Source organism: Heterocephalus glaber, unplaced genomic scaffold (assembly GCF_053883595.1).
Source record: "Heterocephalus glaber isolate CG9 unplaced genomic scaffold, H.glaber_assembly_v1.0 deba00001497, whole genome shotgun sequence".
Classification (NCBI taxonomy): Eukaryota; Metazoa; Chordata; class Mammalia; order Rodentia; family Bathyergidae; genus Heterocephalus; species Heterocephalus glaber.
In genome coordinates this window covers 44,808,016-44,832,010 of record NW_028258320.1, presented here as the reverse complement: position 1 = coordinate 44,832,010, position 23,995 = coordinate 44,808,016, and the positions used below count along the sequence as shown (strand labels likewise).

Sequence of the window (23,995 nt, the reverse complement as noted above, 5' to 3'; positions counted from 1 at the left end):
GGGGCAAGGCTCAGAGGATGAAGCTGTGCTGCAGGTGTGTGAGGTCATTTTAGAGACGGCCCAATAGGTATTTTAAAGAGTTGAGATTTTACTGGGAGTGAAGTGGGGCTACTGAGCAGAGCAGGAGACGCAGTTTGGTCTGTGGTGGAGAATACAATTCAGCGGGAGGACGTCGAGGACCGAGTTAGGAAACTCTTGCAGGCTGGGAATCCCACGTCTTCGGATTCATCTCCTTCCAGGTACTCCGTCCACCCCAGATTTGAGGTCTGAAGTGCTGGGAAGGTCCTTGGAAGCTACAGAGAGCTCCAGGGTGGAGCAGTTTTCCAGGAACCTCCGGAAGCCCAATTATAACCCCCATGATTGTTTCATTAGCATTAAAAAATTTCCAGAACTATTCTCTAGCGCCAGAGCCCTGGCATTGGTCCTGCTACAATCCAAATGAGTTGTCTAGCCTCAGGCAGATTGGTGTTCTAACCAACACCAGATTCAGTTATTTCATCTATAAAATGGGACTAAATGTTCTGGCTGCCTAACGGCATCAAATGAGATCACTGGAAAACACCTTTCCAACGTCATTATTGTCTCAAAAAACTAAAGGACCAGAGATGGCCTCAGCAGTTGAGGGTTGACTTCGCGTAGTCTTTTTCAATTCCTTTCGCAAAGCGCTAAGTGCGCGTCCGTCTGGTCTTCGGGTCGGCTTCCTTCTCACCTACAGCCTGTCAAGGGGCTTGGGAGAGGCCGGTGGGCGGAGCGGGAGGGACGTGTTGAGGGCTCGGGTCCCACTGGCTGGCACCCCTTCCAGACCAGACTCCTGCTGTCTCCGGTGGCTCCGGAACAGCTCTCCGCCCCAGTGGGGCGGGCGGCGGTCTCTGGCCGGGCGGGTCGCGATAGCGACGCAAACTGGGCGGAGCTCTCCCCGCCCTCGCTCCCGCCCAGCTCCGCCCGCTCCAAGCTTCCTGGGGCGCGCTCTTTCTCCGACAGCTGCTTTGCGATACCAGCGCGCGCCACTGTCCTCTCCGTCTGTCCCCGGGGGTCGCCGTCTACGCAGAGCTATGGCTACCCAGCAGATCGTCCTTCAGGGCCCGGGACCGTGGGGCTTCCGCCTCGTGGGCGGCAAAGACTTCGAGCAGCCTCTCGCCATTTCCCGGGTAAGAGCAGACTGGGACGCGCGTGGGAGCGAGGAGCGGGGCGCACCGGAAAGATCTGGGGACGGTAGGCTCTGTAGGGCGCAGTAGGGGTCGGAGCCTGATCGCGGGCGCCTCCAGGTGCGCAGCGCGCTGAGCCGCCGCCGCTTCCCATTCGCTGCGCCCGGGGCGAGCCGGCCGCGGGCGGGCGTAGAGTGTAGCAAAGCCAGGGGGCAGTTTTCTTTCTTCGCCCCGGAAGCGCGTCGCGGCGAGTGAACGTGCTTTGTCCCCAGTCTGGGGAATACGGTCTTCGCCGGGGCCGCTTGCTGCAGGATGTCACTTCCCTGCAAATTGAAGGCAGCGGGAGAGTCCTGGGAAGTGAGCTGGAGTGAAGTTCACGGGAGGACTAGTTAAGCTTCACTTAAAAAAGCAATGAAACAGTTTTCCACTTTTTGAACTTAATCATTGGCCGAATCTCAACTCCTTAATCCCTGGGGGTGGGTCGGGTGGGAGGTAAATAAATTCAAAGAAGACCTCATGGTTATTGTTTTCCCAGATTATCCTTGACCAGCCCATTTGCTTCGTGGGGTGAATGATGGGTACTGCAGTGGGGTTCCCACTTTGTGCGTGGCGGTGATGCTTGGTAACTTCTTACAGTAGCCTCACTCCTGAAAGTGCATCGAAGACTACCGGATCGCTGCCCCCTAAATTAAATAGAACTCCTCAAGGAGACCCAGACTCAATCAATGTGTGGAGGCCCAGGCTTTGGCCAGTGTAGTCCGGGCCAAGCACAAGGTTGCTGACCCTCTGAGTGTCGCCATATTCAGTGGCTGTGGCTAGAAGGGAGTCTGACTCTTCTGATTGAATAAAAGAAAGCATTCCTGGCCTTGGCCATGTGACACTTAAAGGCAGCACATCCCATTCTTGGGCCCATTGGCCTGCTGAAGCTGACCTTAACCTTGTCTCCTCACACTTCTATTTATTCATTTATTTACTTATTTTTTTCTGGGAGATTGGGGAGAGGATTGAGATGTAAAAATTCCTGTAGGTCGTTTTGAGTTAAGCCCCTTCCTTCATCAGCAGTAGAAATTGGGTAGGAGGTGCAGAAGGAGAATTGGGGACCTCCTCTTGCCTTTGTCAGCTAAAGTGCTACCCACACTTTCTTCCAGGTAGGCTTGGCCCAGTGAGGAGATCTGTGACTATCCCACTCCAAAAAGAGTGAGCAGTCCAGGTTTATGGCCCAATCTTCCAGCTTCCCACTTTTTCTCACAGAGACCACTTGAATTATTTTCAGAAGGTGACACAGTCTTCCCAAGCTTCAGCCAAATTCCTCAACATAGAAAATGTGCCTTCCCAAATCTAGACCGCTGTCCTAAGCCTGGTAGAGAATTGCACCTGGCTGTGCCTGGTATATCCTTGCAGGGTTATTAATAAATGCTTGTCCACGAGGCCATTGTCTTTGGACATTGAGACTACATTACCTCATTGTCCATTTGTCCCTGTTTTTTGTGTCTATAATTAACTTGTCAGCCCTCTCTACTTCTGAGATTTATAGGTGACGTGAAACTTTTATTTTTAAAGGTTGTATTGGCAATCTATTGAAAGGGCAGTTATTGCCTGTCATTTTGACTGCTTTTAAAAAGTCTTAATGTAAGTGGCACTGTGCAGGAATGATGGTATGGGGTGGCAATGACCCCACTGTGAATTTATTGTTTTGTACCTTCATATATTAATTGATTTATTATTTATTTATATAGATAACGTTTAGTGAGCACATACCATATGCCAGAAACTGCCTATTCAGAAATGAGAAGACACAGCTCCATTCACAAAGTGGTTGTGGCCTAGTGGGGGAAGCTAATCTTTCTAATCCCTTTGGCAAGTGCTTTAATTAAAAAATGAAAGTGATTCAGAGAGGTAACATTCTCATGCTGACAATAATTTGTCTCTTCATCTCATTATTTACACATGGAAAAAATGTGAACCTGTTCACCTCTTGGGAATAAGGTGGTCATTTTCATAAAGGGAAATGAGGTGGTGGTCTAAGATCGGGTTCTGATCTGGTGTCTGGTTTTTACTTGATTTGTACGTAGGGTAAGCCTTCTGCTGCCTGAAGCCATTGTACCTGGTGTTTTTTTTTTTTTTTTTTTTTATCTCTGCAATAGGGATAATACTAGCCTTTGTCTGCCAGTTAAGGTATGTGAAAGCGCTCAGCAAACAGTGAGGATGTATGAGCATTGACAAAGTGCTATACATACCTTCTGGATGATGGGTGTGCTACATTTACTATCCTGGGCAGGTACAGTTTGCTAGCATGGTTTTGTATATGTAGACATGGAGTTTCCACACCAAAGCAAACCATAAAATTAGGCTGGGAGAGGAATCCCTTGTACATAAATAGCTATGTTTGCTTTCTCTTGCATAAATTATCGTGGCCTTGGCTTCATTCTTTTGTTAAACTGCTAAAGCTTTTGAATATAACCCATCAATCTTATTTCAAATATTTTCTTTTTCTAATGTATTTTTGTTGTGAATCAAGAAAGTCATAACATTTAAATGCATTGCAAAAGATTATGAAGCAAACACCTGTATAATCACCACCCAGGTCAAGAAATAGAACACTGTTAGTACCTAGGGGCTTGACGGTATGGCCCTATCCTGACTTAGGACAATAACTCCCTTGATTTCCTTCATAGTTTTACCACCTAAATAGGTGTTCTGAACACCATAGCTTAATTTTGCCCATTTCTAAACAGAGTCTTAGGGAACACGTGTGTGTGTGTGTTTGTGTGTGTGTGTGTGAATATCTTCTTTAGGCCTTAGTGTATTCATCTGTGTTATTGTGAGAAACTGAATATCATTGTCTAGATTTTCAACTTTAAATGGACATAAACTAGCCTTGGACTCCCTGATGATCCAGCCCCACATTTGCTACTCTTCCCTAGATTTTTTTTCTGTCAGTTCCTTCTCTAGCCCTACAGTTGTCAGTCTCCTTGAAGTTTTTCTTTTTCCCCATGTAATTTCTTATTTCCTTTTGTTGCTTTCCGGGGACCTTCAGTGTATCCACACCCAGGCCAAAATTGCTGCTGAGTTTGTTGACTGTTTTTCTCTCGTAGCAACTAACAAAAGACAGGAAAGGGTGGGGCTAGAGATAAGGGGATACTCTTAGTTGGAAGAGCTGCTGATTTGCCTCTAGAGTCCTGGGGAATCCTTGGACCTGTGATTTTTTGCTCCAGGGTCCCAAGCGGTGCTTAATAATGAATACATTGTAGCCAGAGTCTCCTGATTTTTAAGAGGTGTTTCTGGGTTGAAATAGATTTTATAGCATGCCCGGAAGGTAAAAAGAGGGCGTTTTGTCTGTCAGGTTTGAAAAGCAAGAAATGCCCCAGAAACACTTGTTATATATTAATGGTCCTTATGCTACACTCCTTCCTTCTGGGAAATTGAATACCTAGGAAGTATTACTTGTTCCAGCTGATCAAAGCTGATCTAGAGAGAAAGAGGAAGAGGATGAATCCAAGAGATTGACATGCAGTTGGTACTTGAGACCACTGTCAAGATGACATGTACTGTACTGGGTGCTTAAATCCACTGACATGAAATTTATAAAGCCAATTTATTACCCTCTGACCAGATACCTTCCCTTTCTAACCTCTTGGATGCTGACCTCACTGGTTTGTTTTTGAAGAGGAGAGAGGGAAGAATGGCCTGGAGGTATTGTGGCCTACCAGATGATAAAGGAGTGTCATCTAACCCCTTTGGTCTTACCCTGCTGGGTTGATTAGGACTGAGAAAGACACTAAGTTGGCACTGCTGTGTGGTAGGACCTGGCTAGGACAGGCTTCCAAGCTGTGTATGTTTCCTAGGCCAAGCCTTACTGTACTGTTCTGTGGAGGAGAGGAAAGGTGCTATCTTTTGCCTTTTACAGATAAATAAATCTGAAACTTGTTTGAATTTTCATAATTTTCCTTGACTGAACTACTTCTTAACATCTTTGTAAAGAAGAGAGTAGAGACTAGTTAAATATAAGTAAAAATAGCTATGTCAGAAAATGAATTTTTAAAGGAAAATTTCGCTTGTACACCTCAGGGAAACATCTCCAGGGAAACTGCCTGCTGGTTCTTAGATGGTGCATGGTAACATCCAGGGCAAGGACTCAAGCTGAGTTCTACTTCTAGGCACCTCAGGGAGCGACCTTGTGCAAATCATGTGCCTTCTCTGGTACTTAATTCCCTGTAATGATAAAATAAAATGATACGCAGTCAGTGGTCTATTCTTTGAATTTAAGAGCCTATTTTTTCATAGTTAACAATAACCCAGTATCTTACAGTATTACCTGTACCTTCAACCATAAATTGGTTGAAAAAATAGCATAGCAATTCAGGAATATTTTAAGATGAACTTGTGTTCTGTTAATCACAAGAATATTCATTTACATGGAAAAGATGTGTATGAGAAGTATTTATTTGATCGGCTTGTAATAATTATAGTTAAAACATATATAGTACTTTTTATATGCCAGACACTATTCCAGGTGTTTAGTATATTCTCTCAGTGATCTTCACAAGTATATTCAAGGTAGATGCAAGTTAGACTCTCATTTTACAGTTGAGAAAACTGAGACACAGAAACATTAAGTACTTTGCCTCCATCATACCACTGTATGATGTATGTGATGTATGTGAGTGGCTGTGCAATCTGTCTTCAAAGCTTATAGACTCAATTTCCATTCCATAATAATATTTTAATTACTAACATGTTTTTGAATGCCTTCTCTATGCTAAGCATGCACTTGTATTATCTTCTTCCATATTCCCCATAACCTATGACAGAGGGGCATAGGACCCAAAGTCTGTGAATTGCAAAGCTGGATTGTGATGCCAGGCTGAGTGACTCCTAGGCCAGCTTTAACTACTGTATTCTGCTTGTTTATAAGCTATGGCTGTCAATTTTCCATTGCTAACAGTATTACCCAGGATACCTTTCCAAAAAGTGGTAATGGTGCTATAGGCATCACCCTGAGCAGTAGAAACCTTCTGGACTCCTTACCCTGGAACATGGCACCTGCGAGGGTTGGCTGGGATGACCATACAGGTGCCATAAGGTCTCAGTCCAGAATTATCCCAGGGAATAGCATCCTCCCTTCCTATTCTTCCTGGAAAGAAGCCATGGCCCCACCAGGGAAAGTGTAAATCTGTTCTGGATTCCAGACTCGTGGACAGAGGAGAGTGGTAGGGCAGTAGAAGTTAGACACTATCTTCTTGGGTAGGAAGTGATTTGGAAACAGTTTTTGTGGCAAATAAGGATATCCAGGAGTGAACAGATCTATTGGTGGCAACCAGACCAGTTTCAAAATGCAGTACACCCATGAGAACCTAAGACAAAAAAGGTAATTCCTGTTTGGCTTTTAGTACCTTGTGTGATTGTTAATACTGTTATTGGTGTCATTGTGGGTGAATTTGGAAGGCTCATCCAAAACTCAGATATGTGGTGTACTTTTCTAGATACAGCACACTGCCTTCTTGGTACTACCATAAGCATGAAAAGTGATTTTATGAAGAACACAGAGTTCCTGGACAAGGGCTCTCGGCCTAATTTTTGTTGATATTATATATACATATATATATATATATATATATCATATCAAAGTATCATAGAAGACAATAAGGACATAGGTATGACCTATATAAGCTGAAGATGTCTAAAGTGTATACAGATATATTATGTTCAGATGATTTGCATCCATTTCTTTAAACAATTATAAAAAATTCTCATGCTTCTAAAGCTGAACATATTGTACTCTGTAATTCAACAGTTCTAGTCAGTGCTCAGTAGAAATGGGTCCACATGAGCATCTCAGGATGTGTTTGAAATTTCCCATGCAGCACTATTCATGGCAGCCCGAAATTTGAAACAATCCAAATGGCTAGCAATGAAATGGATAAATAAATGGTGGCATAGTTGTATGATATAAAACACCACAGCAGTGAAAATAAAGGAATTACAGTAGCATGAAAGACACACAGGCGAACAACATTATGAGAAAGGTGATAGAAATAAGGATACAGAGAAAGTAGTGCAAGATTCTAGTTATATAAAATTAAGCAAGCAAGCTTAATCTACAGTATTAGAAATCAGGATTAGGATAAATCTTTGTCAGAAGGTTCGTGATAAGAAGGGGATTTGGAGGTTCAGGTCATGTTTCTTTTACCTGGTTTCTACTGGTGTGCTCTTGTGAGAATATATTGGGTTGTATACTTACAATTTGTATTCTTGTTTATGTGTATGCTACACTACAATAAAATTTACTTAGGAACCTCGTGCTTGTTATGAAAGATCAAATAATACAAATCAGGGAAATTATAAGGTAAAAACTTTCCTCAATTTTCCTTCTAAGAGGTAAACACTCTTAATGATTGGCTGTAAAACTTCCCCAGCTCCTTTTTCATATACATTGTGTTTTTAAAGCCAAATTATCATATCGTGGTGAATTATTTAGGTTTCATTGTTTTATGCTTTCTATCTTATTTTTGCTTCATCAAATCAAGAGTTAACGACATCTTGATTTTGTGGGGAAGGACTTTTTTGGTTTTTAGCTTGATGTGGGTTCTAATTTATCTTGTCCCTTTATTACCTTGTATGCCCTTGAGCAGGCTAGCTTCTGTGAAAACTCAGTGTCTTCATTTGTAAAATGAGAATAATAATACTTGTATTCAAAGTTGTAGTGAGGATTAAGGTGATGTATATTGAGAGCCTAGCACTATGGCTAACACACAGCAGACATCAGAATATAGTGTAATATTAGACATTTTAATGGTAGCTACTATGTATTAAGTGTTTATTATATGCCACACATTGTTCTAAACTCTTTACAAGTGAAATGTCATTTAACTCATCCAATAACCTAATGAGATTGCTACCATTATAAATTTCATTTCATCAGTGAAGAAATTGAGTCAAAGTAACTTGCCCAATGTTTAATTAGTGATTAGGTTTTGGGTAATGAGTTGTAGTTGTTAGAGCCATTTAAAGCTTGTACTGTTCATAGCTGCTATTTGAAAATTTGAGCTACTTGACTTCCTAAGAAGTTGGTCGGAATATTCTGTTTTGTTACCTGATTTTTATATTCCTATCTAAGAAATGAATGTTGGTCTTTGAGACTAAGAGCAGAAGGTTTCTTTGAACTGCCACTCCTGAGCACTAACAACTTCATTTTGAAGTGACCCTGGATTAAGGCACAGCCAGTCTACAAGCACCTACACTATTTAATTGCTTATTTCCTTGAGCAAATGGTTATAGACTAACCAAGAGTATTTGGAAGCAGTCTTGTTTTTAGGGCATCTGGTATAAAGTTTCTCTGCCTGGGATATGGCTTCAAAGTCTGGATCACATCCTGAGCCCATAAACAGAATGACCCAAAAGAGTCTGAAGGAAGAGAGTTCAAGTTCCACATCTAAATGCCACACTTCAGGGCTGGTCCTATGTTGTCCTTCAGCTTAAACTGTCAAATTTATACCTAAATACCTTGATATAGCCATTAGATCAGTGGAGGCCCTGGCTTTGAAATTGACTTGAATTTCACATTGTTTATCCTGAGTGTGTTTTGTCTAATACTGAATTGTAACTGTCATTATTTATGCTGTCTTTCTCAGCTGCTTGCAGGATGGATTTAAGGTGATTTATAACACCACAACACATATTTATAAAGTTTAAAGTACAAGAACACACATGATTTAACAAAAAATTGGAACATCCAAGAAGAAAGAGAAGTGTGCTAGGAACTTGTTTTCTGGAACTGCACACTGTATTTAGGTATGCCTTTTCTGGCCAAGGCAAAATGGGAGCCATGTTGAGTTATTTTAGACATCCGGATTGAAATTAGTGCTCCATTTGCATAGCACCTTCAGGTAGGCTGACCAACAATGTAGTGGATTTATTTCTTTATTTATAGCCTGATTTGGTAAAAGAGACATAAACATTTCTTTCATATGCCTTCCATGTACTGACATGAAGTACTTTCTGGAGGAGCAAAGATTTTAATGTTGAGGTATTTTTTGTCTACCTGGTACCTTCATTCAGGGAGACAGCCTAGGAGGGAAAGGGTAGTCTACATCTCCCTTAATTTTTTCAAAGTTGATGAGCATTACACTGTTCTGGGAATTTAAAAATATATAGATTAAGGGCTGGGGGTTATAGCTTAGTATTAGAGTGTGTGAATAGCATGAGTAGTGAGGTCCTGGGTCTTAATGTCTAGCTCAAAAAATAAAATAAAAGGGTTCCTCTGGGTAGATCCTCTTTAGTAGATCTGAGGTGGGGGTGAAGCTGTATCTCTAATTATAACCCTCCCATTCTGGGGGTCTGATGACTAACTTGTTTGGAAACAGTTACCTTGTCCTTGGAAATATGAGTTTTCCCCAAGTTATTGGTGGGCTGTGTTGATTTTTGGCTCAAGGTTCAGATGCGAGGGGGCAAGGTTGACTTGTTAACCTGTGTACAAGTAAGTCACAGGACTTTTTTTGTTCTGCATTAGAATTGCTTAAACCATTTGACAAATATTTGGTTGTCATCCCCATCTCTGTATCATCAGGACAACGTACAGTTTATCATCCAGGCTGGAATAGTTTTGAGAACAAAATGAGGTGTTTTTCATAGTTAAGCTGGAGAAATAGGTTACTGTTTTGGGTACACCGTGGTTTCTGGTAATTCTACCCATAAAATGCTTCATTTCTTTTCTTTCCGTAGAATTTCTTATCCTGGAATTGAACCCAGGACATGTACTCAACCCCTGAACAATATTCCTAGCCTGTCATAAAGTGTTTATATATGTAATTGTGCTTTATGAAACTTTTTAACTGAGCCAGCAGCCATACAAATTCAATTGTGTGTAGGGCCTGGGAGAAGATATAAATGAGTTTTTGGTTGTTGTTGTTTTGGTTTTTTGAGACAGTCTTACTTACTATGTAGTTCAGACTAGCCTTGAACTCAGCATGTAGCCCAGGCTGGCCTAAGACTCACAGTAATCCTTGTGCCTTAGCCTCCTGAGTGCTTGGATTACAGGGACTACATGCCTAGCTATAAATGAATTTTGACTAGGTTAGGTAGTAAGAAAATTAGTAGCTGCAAGAATGATGATAAATGGCAACTGGTTTCAGTGTTGAGGGCAGCACGAGTGGGATGGGGCTTGTAACTAAGTGGAGATAGTGTGCCTCATCAAGAGTTAGTGCTGGCTGTTGTCATTTGGGAATTTAAGACCAGAATTGCCAGCTTTTCTGACTTCATAAGAAGCACAGAATTTAAGGGTTTATGTGAAATTTACCAATAAGTCAACATAGATAGATAATTTAAATTAAAAGTAGAACCTAAATTCTGCTTCATTTCAAGGGAAAGAAAGTCTTTGCCTGTGTTTATGTCTTCAAGAGTTTTGCCTGTTTTGTCTTCCAGTAGTTGTTTCTATTTTAATATTTAGATCTTTGATCCATTTTGATTTTAGTTTAATACATGGTGAGAGATATGGGTCCAGACTCAATCTTTTGCATGTGGATATCCAATTTAACCAGCACCATTTATTAAAGAGCCTATCTTTCCACCAGTATATGTTTTTGGCCTCCCTTCCAGGTAGGAACCCTTTAATACTGAGGCACAAGCCTTCTCTCCTTTGGCCCACTTCAGTTCCAGGTTGTGATTTGCAGATTTTATAAAAGGTGGGACCTGGGCACTGTACAGTTCAGAGCAGTGGAGCTGTTGTCTATGCCAGGAAGACACCCAATCAGCAATGGGTTGGGACATTCCGGCTGCCTGTGTAGAGAGAAGGCCACTGGATTTTTCTTTGGCTCTGACTCTTGGGTTCAGAGTCTGTTGTGGCATTTTGCTAAAGCAGAAAATAATGGAATTTGAAATGAGATGTAGTTTCAAATTTAGGTGCAAGCTTTTATCTGTGAACCTGAACCAATCACAGCTTCTTTGTCTTTGTTTCCTTACTTGTAAAGTTATCTATTTCTAGTGAACTCATCATTGTTGTACCTCAAATAGGGGATTGTATATGAAAAAGCTTTGTAAAAGCAAATTCTGTAATTTGTTTGAATACATTTTTCCCCAAAAAGTTGGCTCATAAAAGCATGCAAATTTAATCTGATTATGAGTAATTACATGTGCGTGCCATTTGATGATATTGTTATGTAACTTTCCAAGATTTCCTTTGGCTTCCTATTAATTTGAGTTAAAAATAGAAAGAGAGGAAGGAAGGAACGAAAAGAAAGAAAGAAGAGAGAAAGAGAGAAAGAGAAAGGAAGGAAAGGAAGGAAGAAAGAAAGAAAGAGAAAGAGAAAGGAAGGAAAGGAAGGAAGAAAGAAAGAAAGAGAGAGAAAGAAAGAAAGAAAGAAAGAGAAAGAGAGAGAGAAAGAATCAGACTAATGGATAGGATGGCTAGGTCTTGATTACTCAGGCTTTGGGCTTGTCAGACTGGTTCTAGCTTGTCCAGGGCCTGTTGAGAAGGAATGTTCTGAGCAAAAATGCCACTCCTATGAAATAGTTTGTACAAAATGCTGGAAAGTCCAGTATGAGCAATAATTGAATATAAGAAAGTAAAAAAGAAACTTACATTTTAACTTTTGAACTATCCCTTCCCTCCTGCCTAGTCTCATTATTTTAGTTTTGTGAGTGGATATGTTCTCTGATAATGATGTTAAGGGAGTTAATCATTTGATTTTGAAATGAAAATATTTTTGATTATTTTGAAATATTCATTTTAAAGGACAAAATGAAATAGTGTGACTACATGTTTAACAACACTAGATATTTTGTTTATTTATTGATTGATATTTTAGACTTAGTCATTCATTAGACATATTTATTGTTTTGGGGGTTTTTTTGGTACCGGGGATTGAACTCGGGTCCTTGCGCTTGTGCAGCAGGCAGTGAAACCACTGAGCTAAATCCCCACCCCTAGATAAATATTTATTGAGAACCGAGGAGACTTTGACACACAAACCTGCCCTCACACACTTTACCCTTATAGTAGACAAGGTGACATAGATTTACCAAAAGAATGTGACCAGTGCCATGAGGAAGAACAGTGTATTAATAGGATGATGGAGATATCTTCACGATTGGAGGTTAATCAGCTAAGTTCCTAAAGTGGAGAAGAACTTGGTGAGGACCCTGTAGCTAGAGCTCAGTGGGAATGTGGCCTAATGGAGGTAAGGAGGAAAGCCCTGTCTAGGGCCTTGCAGAAGATTACAGATTTTATCCTAAGGCAACTGCTCTTTAACACTACTAGATTTGTCTCAGTAAATGAATTTGGCTGGGCATCATCCTTCCTGACTCAGATGGGGTTTGACAGTCTAGAACCTTTGCCTATCCTAAATAAAGAGATGCGTAGGTAGGGGCATTTGGAAAATGAATCTGTGTTGTCCTTTAGAAAAGGCAGAAGCCACACCAAGTCAGCCTTCTCAGGAGGATAGGTCAGCAAAATGGGAGCACTTTATTTTTACTGCCTGCCCTGAATGACTCAGAAGCAAATTTCCCAATGTTAACTGGAAAAAAGAGCCTGCACTTGCCTATGTCTCACCTCACTGGCTGCCTGGGAAGAAGTTCTGAACCTTGAATTGGGGGCTTTCATTTTCAATGCCAGATCTCTGGTAAACAGATGATGGGAAAGACAGAGAGAAAGGTTGAAAGGTCAAGATTTCTGTCTTAGTTTCCACATCCTGCCACATTCCAGGAGAGTTTTGCCTGATAAAGTCATGGCGTGTTCCAGCAGAAGGGAGCTTGAGAATCAACTCTTCTCATTTTGTGGGGTCAGGGTGCTGATGAGGGGATGAGGAACTGAACTATGAATACAGTCGCACATACCCAACTCTTCCGCAGGGGTTAGCATTTTTAGTTTGGTGTGGGCTGACTGGAAACTGAATGCTGAAAACTACATCAGATATGGAGGCTTGTGTTCTGCATTGGTGCCTTGAAGGACCTCCTGTCTGTGGTTCAGCCTGTGAAGGTAACAGGTGTTCACTACCTCTTTCTCTATAGGTTCCCAGGAGCCAACAGGGCTATTCCAGGGAGAAACCACAGCCCTGTGGGTGCTGAGATCCTGGAGGTATTAGTACCACACTGCTTCTGGGGACTTGGATTCCCAGTGAGGGAAGTTTTTTGATGTCAGAAAGTTGTGGGTTGACCCTGGGAGGATAATAGTAACATTTTTAGTATAACTTTCTTTAGAAAATACACAACAGCAGACATTTGCTCTGAGGTTAGTACTACTTCAAAATAAGTTTGTACTTTTTTCCTGAAAACTACATCTGAATTCATTTGAAAAATAGTTGTACATATGCATGAAATAACATGCTATTTTTTCAGTCCACATGTAATGTTCAGTAAGCAGATGGATTTGTGTACTTGCTGCAGTAATTGACTGGCTTCTCTCAAGTGTCAGTGGTCTATAAATTCAGAATCATTGGTCTAGGAGCATCAGCTTGCAGAAAACCACCTACTTAGGAGAAGGATGTCAATCATAGCCAACTTCTTGAGTGGGAAGAAATGAGTCAGTGTAAACCCATATTTTAAATGTACCATATTTTAAAATATTCTTTGTTTTTTAAATTGCAAAAGTAATTCAAACTCATTGTTAAATCATTAGAGAAGTTTATGAATTCTGTGAGCAATTTGATCTGGAGCGTTCCAGTTTTTTATATTAAAATTTTTATAGAAATAGGATTTACTTTACATAATGTTCTCTGAAAGTGTATGTGTGTTTAAAAATGTAATTGGTGACTGATTTTAAGGAAGTAACAAAGTTCAATGGGAAGAACATTGGGTCTGGTGCAGGGTTTATGTCTGTGATGGACTAGTTGAATGACTAATAAGATAGTAATATACTAGTTGGGTGATGCTGGGTAGGTCTTAGAACTTTCTAAGCCACAATTTCCTGGTCTTCAAAATGGGGCCTGATATTTTTCCTTTCTCACAAGGTTTTTATAAGGATCCAATGAGATCATGTATAGAAGAGGACTCTTTGTAAACGATAACATAGATATAAAGTATTATTATTATTCAGTGTCTTGACTTCAGCACTCTTTTCTTTTTAAATACTTTGCTCCAAATCAATGAATAGTTAACCTTATGGTCATTTAGTGGTTTCCTTGAAACAAATAGTAACTAGCCTGCTTTTCCCGTTGTTACCAGGTCACTCCTGGAAGCAAAGCTGCCATAGCTAATTTATGTATTGGAGATATAATCACAGCCATTGATGGGGAAAATACCAGCAATATGACGCACTTGGAAGCTCAGAACAAAATCAAAGGCTGTACAGATAACATGACTCTCACAGTAACCAGGTGAGGTTGTAGACACATTCATTTACGTTTGACTGATTTGTGGACAGGGATTCCCTTTCCATCTCAGAGCTCCTTACACCCCCTAACTCCATGCGGTGTGTGGTGAAAGCATGCCAAAAGTTGTGCAGACTTGGAATTTAGGTTGCACATTTTCCTCTATCATTTTCTTAGTGTGCACTTCTTTAAGATACCTACATTTTCACTTGATTCAGCACAACTAACCAAAATTCTGAGTAAGTAAAAATCAATTAAATATTGTTAGGTATATTAAAATGAAAATTTTTTCCTAGGAACCATTAAGAATCAATTTAGGATGCTGCTCTTGCCATAGTGCACAGAGCAAGTATTGTGCCAGGAGATTACAGTATCAGAGAACAACTTCAACATTTTAGACAAAATGCTGAGTACTTTTACTATGCTACAAAGAAGGAGAGCTGTGGTTGAAAGGACAAACAAGGAGAGTACCTTAGGAGTTGTAATTAGGGTAGAATTTCCATTCTTTCATTTTCTCTTGGTAGGGGCTTTACAAAAGCAAGATTTTAGGAGTGATTTGATTCAGCCTTCAGTGGCTTCCTGTTTCCTGTTGGATCAAATTCAGGTTCTTCCTTCTGATCTGTGAACCTGTCCTTCAATGTCTCATAACCTTGGCTTCCATAGCTCTTCATTTGGTTCTGTAAAGTATATGTGTTGCTTTCTTCTGCTCTGTGCCGCAGAGTTGACAAGAGGACCAAGAGTGAGACATTATGTCAAAATATTTTGTATACTTCAGAGCCCTCCCGCATGTCGGCATCATTTATTAAGACCTTCTCAAAAGCACATTTACTCCTCATTCTCAGCTGCATTTGTGTCTCAGTACAAATCCATTCCTTTAAGTTCTAGTTGAATCCATTCATGCATTTACTAACTAGTTGATTAATTGATTTTCTATTCATTTACTAACAAATTGAATAGATACATTCTGTGCCTGACAGTGTGCTGGGCCTCTGACAAAAACAAAGATTATTATAAATATTTTCTCCTGGCAACTCTACATTAATGAATACTGAGATTAAAGTTAATGCTGTGTAATTGGAAGAAAATCCTTTTCAAGCTCAAAAAAGAAGGCATTGCTTTCATTTGGGCCAGACAAACTTCATGAATAAGTTGATTATCTGGTCTGGTCCTGGAACCTTGTGCCTGTAGGAGAAGCTCATTCCATTCTAAGCGGAGCTGGGGCTGCATGAGGTATGCATAGGAACGTGCTGGAGCCTGTGGTTGGTATCGAATACTTAAAGTGTACTGAAAGCAGCTGAGGCTATGTAGAAAGAGCTGAGGCAGTTTGGGTAGCCACCTTAGGGCTGTTTGTGGGAAATCATCAGACATGGATGGATGCCTCCAGATTGAGGCTTTCGAAAGATCACAGTGGTTGCATTGAAGGGTAAAACTGATGGAGTTCAAAGGGTAAAAGTTCATGGAAGGGGAACATTTTCTAATCTGTTTTTCGTGTATACGGGCATCCCTCAGTATCCATGGGAGGTTGTTTCTAGGACTCCACAGATACCAAAATCTGTGGCTATTCAAGTATCTTATACAAAATGGCATAGTATTTGTACATAACCTTTGTACATCCCTGGTGTATCACCCTAGATTACTTATAGTACCCAAATTATATAAATAATACAGTCATTATTCTGTATTGTATATGGACCAATGAGAAGGAAAGTTTAGACATGTTTAGCACTAATACAACTTTTTTTCAAATATTGCCTGTCTGTAGTTGATTCTGAAAGTGTGGTACCCATTGGTATGTAGGGTTATTTATATTATTAATTTAGCATAAAATAAATAAGTGCTTTAGGCTGGGGATGTAGCTAAGTGATTATTAAAGTGCTTGCTGAGCATGCTCCAGGCCCTGGATTCAATCCTCAGCTCTGCTTGTCCTCAAAAAAAAGAAACAATGTCTTTGTTCATCTGTTGCAGATCTGAACATAAAATCTGGTCTCCTCTAGTGACTGAGGAGGGGAAACGTCATCCATACAAGATGAATTTAGCCTCTGAACCTCAGGTAAGTACTTGCTCTTCATTGCACTCCTCTCACTACCAGCAACTTTCTCACTTTTGATACTTATCAGTGTACAGTATTCCCATTTTTCATTCCCTGGAGGCCTGGGAATGAGACCTTAGGCGGGGAGAGCCCTTCAGTGTCACTACTGGAATGTGGCTGTTTTTCAGTTCTTCCTAAAAGGGAATTGCAGGAAAGGAGAGCTGGAAAACCCCAGAGCAACCTGAGCTGGGGTAGGAAGATGATAAGGGAAGCAGGTGAAAACCTTCCAGGGTGGATGCCTTCCTGCAAGTAGGATTGGCAGGATCAAAGTAAAATCAAGGAGCTAACTGAGGTTGTTTAGGATTTAAGATACAAGCAAATCATCTCCAAGGAATGAAAATAAATTTAGGTTCTGAGGCATACAGCATTGAAAATAAATGAGGGGGAATTCAATAGTAAACCTTGCTTTTTTCCCCTGTATCCTCCTGAGTCCTAGGGTGTAAATTTCTGTTTCAGTGAAACTTCTAGTGAGACATCAAAATAGCTAAATTTAAGTGGCAGTTAATATTGAAAGATGTGATAGGGAGTAGCTGCACAATTTGTTGCCCAAACAAAATTTCCTGAAATAGTAGACTGTCTTGATGATACTGTGTATACCAGGTTCATACTTCTGCAAATGCCGAGGAATGAAGTTGCAAACCAAAGGAGGAGGTTAGAAGAGTCTTTATGGGAAATAAGGAAAGTAGTCCCTGGATTTTCTAGGAGTCCTGAATGGGGTGGCCACTTGGCCTCCTGATCTAGAGCTAATTATAGATAGATAAACAGAGTACAGAAATTGTTCAGTTGGTTAGTGGTCACCTGTCACGCATAGCCCTGTGGTTTTAAAATGAGCAGTTGGGGCTCAGGCTTTTAACCCAGTTCTTCATCTAAGAAGGAATTGGTTAATTTGCATCCTAGTTTTCAAATTCAGGAGCTTAGGGAGGGGCTGCCCTTCTTTTTAGTAGGGGGTGGGCTGCAGTCCCTGCTGCCTAAGGAAGTTCATTCTTTGTCCAAAGTCCTAGTTCCCTGTCTATTCTTAATTTTTATCAATATGGCTGGTCACCCCACTCTATCTCAGGCTGTTCCACTACCTAGCTGCCTTATTTGTAAGCTAACTAAATAAACTATTTTCTACATTTAGATCGCATATTTGTAAATAGATTTCTCAGTAGTTAGCTTATAGATGATTTTATTTATTTATGTAATGTAAATTATCTACAACGAAAGAGTACTTTTTGCAATAAGGGAAACAAATGCAAGAATGTTTAGAACATTTTTGTAATGTTTCTCACACCTAATATGTTGCTTGTTGCAAAATATGTCTGATGCATAAATTAACTTACTAGTGATAAATGAATAAATTGATAATGACATTGGCAAATTTTAGACTGTGTTGTGATTGTTGTACATTTAACCCCAGTTAAAGATTTGAAATTTAATTTTTTTTCTAAGTTTGGGACACTAGTTTCTATGGTGAATGGAGATATAACAAAGGGATAACATATAGCTAGTTATCTTTTACATAAAACAAGTTATATGAAAATGAACTCATTCATTTGTGGATGTGAAGACATATTTTCTCAAATAGTTTCCATTAAAATTTCAGAAATGTAATCACAAAATTTTTTCCACTAATGAAAATCATATATAAAAATTCTAAAAGTGACTTTAAATCTGTCATTTCAAAATGACATGAGTATATTCCATAATAAAACATATTCTGTAATAAAAGTTCATAAAATGATAGTCTACAGACTGGCTGTTGTGCAAACTAATTTAAAACATGCCACAGTTTATTTCAATTTCCCTAAGAGTTCTCAGCCACTTCATTAAATTAACTGTGAATGTTAAATTTTAATTTGTTGTTTTCGTGTATTTTATAGCACATAAGAAATAATGTTTTTTCATTTGGTCTGTCTGAAATCCTAGCTTTCACTTAAATGAGATAATCATAATTTACATTTCAGTTATACTTTCTCTTTGTATTTTGCTTGAATTTTCATCTTAAAACATATGATCTGATTACTTGTGTTAATATTTTGAAAGTAATTAAAATGTGATACTTTAAAATTCTCAATTACTTTAAAATCTAATGAGTTTTTCTCTTGATTCCAATAATTCTTTATGGATACGAAATACTCTCCACCTCTTATTTTTCCAAAATCTTTCACTTATAGCTATCCTAGAGGAAAAATGACTGAGAGCAGAGTACATATATAGTAAAAAGATCTGTTAGTTCATGTAAAGCCAACCAACACCCCAGCTTATCTGAGGTCAGTGTAGTTACACACCTAGTTTGTATTTCCTCATTATTGAGTTTCCTTGGAGACTGATAAGTACAAAGCCCAAACAATTACATCATCCCTTCCAAAAGGCAAGTCCTAAATCTGCCTGCCTTGTGGGGATAGAGATATTCCTTTTATGTATAAACCAGATACATTTTTTGAAAGATTCTTTCTTTATAAAGTAAAAAATCAGAATTTCCAACCTGAATTTTCCCCAGTCTTCCATTTTAATAGGAAATGTGTTTCTATGAAGGATAAAAGAACCAGACTGGGTTGGACATCTGCCATGTGCCAGGCACTGTATTTGGTACATTACTTTGTCACATCAAGTCCTTGTGAAGAAGCCTTTATCTTACTCATTTTAAAGATGAGAAATTACCTCAAAAATATATGACTTGCCCATAGCCAAATAGGAAGTAGCAGGGAAGAATGGAGCCAGGATAGAAAAAGAAAGGTTTTTCTCAGGTGCTCATCACCTATGCTGCTACCAGGAGTTGCAGTAGAGAGAAACACAGGAAGAAAGGCAGCCATGCTGGACACAGTGACATATCTGTCCTCAACACTCTGGTGTATGGAGGCCAGAGTCCCAAGCCACCCATCTGTAAATCTGCTGTTGTCTTTGTAACTGATCCTTAATCATTTCATGTGATTCCTTTAAATAGTTGTCATAAAATTATTTAACTTGGTTACTGCTGGGTTTTTTTTTCTTAACTAGTTATATTTCCTTTTTTTTGGTGATTATCTGTGTACACTTTTATCTGATGTGGACAAAGTCAAGTAACTTTATAGAGTAAAATCTCACTGTCTCTGAGTTGTTGCAGAGGAATTTTGTATGAAGAGTGAAAAAGGAACCTTACAAAAATATTGTTATGTTGTCTTTTTAAAAAATTGGGTATACAATCAGTTAAGCTGTTAGTTTTCCTATGTAATGGTTTTTAAGAAAATATTGAAGATTTAATGAAGGGAAGGAGAACAAGAAGAGCAACAGAGGGATAGGGATAGGGACTCTTTTGAAGCAGCGGTTTTGGGATTGGGTATTTAAGAAAGAGACTCAAGTTCAGGAAGATTTTCTCAGGAACTCACAAAATAATGACAACATACTTTGAGTTCAGCAGGCTGCACAAGGCAAGCACTACCTCAAAGCAGTGAGTTGATCCAGAACATTGTGGCCCAAAGAACCTTGCTGAGTCATCAGAAAACCTGAGGTGTTTTTTTTTTTTTTTTTTTTTTTAAAGGAGTACTGGTTTAAAAAGTGTTTGTACAGAAGCTCTTTGAGGTTGTGGTTGTAGTAATTATTCACATGACTTGGGTCAGGGTGGGGGTGCATGGTGTGTTCTCAAATTACATGAAAAAAAGAAATGAGAACACCTGGAACTCAAGGTCCTTTTTGCAGCTCTACAGGTCCCACCCCTGTAACAAATATCCCTAAACCTTCTATCTGATTAGCCTTGTCTTTCTCAAACAAGGAACAATATATCCTAATCCCCTTCACCCCCTTCTGTGGCAACTGAGACCATCTCTGCCTAGTCAGCAGCTGCACCCCCTGCAGCACCACAGTTCTCTAATCTCAGTAGCCGAACATGCTCAGTTCTGGGATACTTTTTGTCACCTTGTGTCATCTCTTGCTCTGCACTGGCTTGAGTGACTGCATGTTCCTTTCCTCTTGATTCCGTAATCCTTCTGGAATATGTCCTGAAAGGGTGGTTCACCTGAGATTTGGATCTTGGCAGCCCAAGGCATTAAGGGGTTCTGCCCAGGGCTACCTGGAGAATAAGAAAGCAGAGACGATTCAAAGATTGTGAACTTGCAAAAGGTGCCCATCTAGGGACACTTGTCTTTCTGAGTGGGCACTCTAAAGTTTCTCAGTTAAAGTTTGGTGTTGAACGAGGGCCGTTATGGAATGTCTCCCTGGTTCTCAGCCTGCAGTGTCCATTGAGGGGTGTATGTTGGATACCCCTCTTGATTTCTCCTTTGTTCCATGTCTGCAGGAGGTCCTGCACATAGGAAGTGCCCACAACCGAAGTGCCATGCCCTTTACTGCCTCGCCTGCCTCCAACACTGCCCACAGAGTCATCAAGAACCAGTACAACAACCCAGCAGGCCTCTACTCTTCTGAAAACATATCTAGCTTCAATAGTGCTGTGGAGTCAAAGACTACAGCCAGTGGGGAGGAGGCAAATGGCAGACCGTGAGTAAGCCCATGAGTTTTTGTCTAGTCCAGTCCTGAAAGAGGCATTTCACTCCAGGACTACGTTTATCCCTGGGAAGAAACCTGTGTTCATTTTCTTCATATATAAAAAGGGGATAATATTTTCTTTTTAGAGCTGTAAAAATAAGAAGTAACATGTAAAATGCCTGGCACCATATCAGCCACAAACAAATCATATAACTGTTTTACAAATCATACAGTCTGAGAACCAGTGTTGTTTTTGTCCTGACTGCTGTGGTCTACAGTACATCATCTTCTACTGATCATAGTGCTTCCTTGACAAAACTATTGCTTTCTGAGAAATTCCTCAGTCTTCCTAGTTGGGGAGCACTTGAGAAAATCTAGTGTAGTTTGTATTCCCTATCTGATCTGAGCAAAGGGAAATACCTCACCATGCACAGTTGTAAAGCTGTGTTTGCTTTTCCCCCAGAGTGGACCAAGAATCATAGAAAGAAGAGAATTCCCTGAGGATGTAAATGCTTATACACAGTAATGGGTTCTGATCTGGGGGCAGAAGCAGGCTTAACCAGAGAAGAGATGGGGCTGAGATGAAAAGGGCAGAAAAGTCTGAGGAAACTTTTTGCTTGGGACTGGGCACGGTTGTCTCCTTCTGTTGCAAGCTACTTGGGTATAGCTGCCTTTGAGTCTTTATAAAGTCTTTTGGTTCTTCTCAGCAGAGGGACTCATTATCTACTCCATCCCACACTCTTTGAGCATACATTCAGAAATACCAGCAGCCAATGGCAAAGAAGCTGGGTATGTGGAGAGAGAGTTAGAGATGGAACCAGTTCTCTGGGTGGAAAGGAGATGGACTAGGTTAGGAGTTGCCAACTCAGATACCCAAAGAAGCAGGGGATAGCAGTGGCCTGTGGCAGCTGAACAGTGCATACGTGCATTCATAGGGGGTGCTGCTCTTGGGCTCGAGCCATATGCTGCATGCAAGTCTACAATTCCCATTTCTGCTGATTTATTTCATTAAACCACAAGGTGAGGAGCCTCCCTCTTTATATCTGTGATCTTCTGATTTTTAAACATTAGTTACATTTAAATTTTATTGGAAAACATGGTGTTATCCAGGCTTGTCTGTGCTTGAGGGTCATTCTCACTTTGAATCAATTTTTATATTAACTCTAAAACCTATTTTGCCATTCAGATTCTCTTCAGTTCACCTTTACTACTAATCTGCCCAACTCTTAAGGCATTTAAATTGCATACCAGTTGCTTCAAATGCAGGTTAAGGTCCTAAAAGTCCTAGAATATTGATTGGAAAAAGCTGTTGTAGGTACCCCACCCAAGGGCACATTGGCTATACTGTGCAGTAGTCTGCCATTTCTTCCTAGAAAAGAGACTGATAATGGGCAACAACTCCATGCAGTTTCCTGTGTCTGACACTGAGAGGACAATGTGTTTTTCTTGTATCTTAGAATCTTATAAGGCACACTTTTTTGCTGTGTAACTTTGTCTTTACAAGATGTTGAAAGTCATTGACATTTATCATAGTAACCAAGGCAAAGTACTGCCTCGTTTCCCCAAATTCTCCTTCCTGCAGGGATTTACCTGCTTGAGATGATGCCCTCCAAGGTGACTGCAAGGGCGGTTGGAGTACCTGAGAAAAAATGTCAACCCAGACCTCCCCGAAGGCTTTTCACAGACACACCCTGAAGGGAACCTTCCAGGCAGCTCAGGAAGGAGTGGAAGAAACACCTAAGGCCACCATCCCTGTATTTCACAGCTTTGGAGCTGGGGGAGGCAGAGAACATGACCTTCTTTAACTGTCCCAGAGTGGAATGTTCCATGGTCTGGATTTAATAACCCAGGAAATGACACATCCTTAATTGAAAGAGCTGCTGTGTGCTTGGAGAAATATGTGCCTCCAAAGTATTTTTAGTGTGGCCTTGGCTATTTTTCCTTTGTAATGTCTTTTTTCTCTCATCCTTCGGCTTGCTCTCCTCTCCTTAAATCTGAAAAGATTCAGTCTAAAACTGTCCTCTTCTGTCCTCTTAGTCTTTTTAGCTGCAGTGGCCTCTTACTCCTTATCAGAAATCTTGCAGATTTTCCCAGAAAAGGGGACCCAGCTTTTGCTTCATTCCAGGTTCTTTGAAGAGGTATCTAGAAACAGTGGGAACACCAGCAGCCCAAGGAGTTACCTGAGCCAATCTTGCTTCTTGTGTAGGGGTCTCTACCTGCTGGTCTATTCATAGTATGTTCTCTGCAAAGAAAGATTCTGCCGACCCAGCAGCCACCCAGTAACCTTGCTGGCTCAGTCAGTACAAGTCCCAAATGCCTGCCTACTCTCACTGTTTAGTCTGAAATTTGCTGAGGATCCAGAATTGATTCATTACATACTTTGTGTCTGAAGTCATCCCTCATTCCCTGGGGCTTGCCCTGGGTTTCTGAATCCTGGTGTGTGTGTGGGGGGGGGGGGGAGTTGTCTGTTTTATATGTTTTTGCACAACTGCATCCCAGTCAGGTCAGAATACAAAGAGCATTGGCAAGGAGATCTTCTGACACTTCTCCTTCCCACACATACAGCTGAGGGGAGGGCCTCAGCAGCCAGTTTCCTTTATGTCAGTTCACCTTAACAATCGTTTTTTGAGGTCCATTGTATACCAGGTGAGTGAATGAAATACCACTCAGTTCAGTAGAGAGCTAGCATCTTCTCTCTGACCTCTTTGAATTAAGTTGTTTAGCTAGGGTTCATTATTAATGTGATACTGCCTGATATTTCCTAAAGGTTTTATAAATAGAGGGTCCTTGAATGCCAGCTCTGCCTCTACTAGCTGAAGGACCTTAGGCAAACCATATAACCTCTCTGGAACTCCCATCTCAACTCTAAGGTGGGGTTCATACTACCTTACCATCAGGTTGTTGAGAGAATGCAATGCAGTATGTGAAAAGCACTGAGTAAAGGGCCTGGCCTCTGTCAGTTGTGTAGTGAATGCTAATTACTACCAATTTCATTGCCCAGGAGAAATTCTGTCCCCAGT

The 23,995-nt window shown here is 40.5% G+C and overlaps 1 protein-coding gene across 1 annotated transcript in view; it reads left to right on the top strand.

Moving 5' to 3' along the window:
* Positions 1-930: 930 nt before the first annotated feature.
* Pdlim1 (PDZ and LIM domain 1) overlaps positions 931-23,995 on the top strand; it is a 44,914-nt gene continuing 21,849 nt past the window's right edge. Inside the window, exons 1-4 of the mRNA XM_004838554.4 lie at positions 931-1,148; positions 14,301-14,452; positions 16,412-16,496; positions 20,788-20,987. Coding sequence (XP_004838611.1) covers positions 1,053-1,148; positions 14,301-14,452; positions 16,412-16,496; positions 20,788-20,987 — 533 coding nt within the window. The 5' untranslated portion in view covers positions 931-1,052. The remainder of the gene's footprint in view (positions 1,149-14,300; positions 14,453-16,411; positions 16,497-20,787; positions 20,988-23,995) is intronic.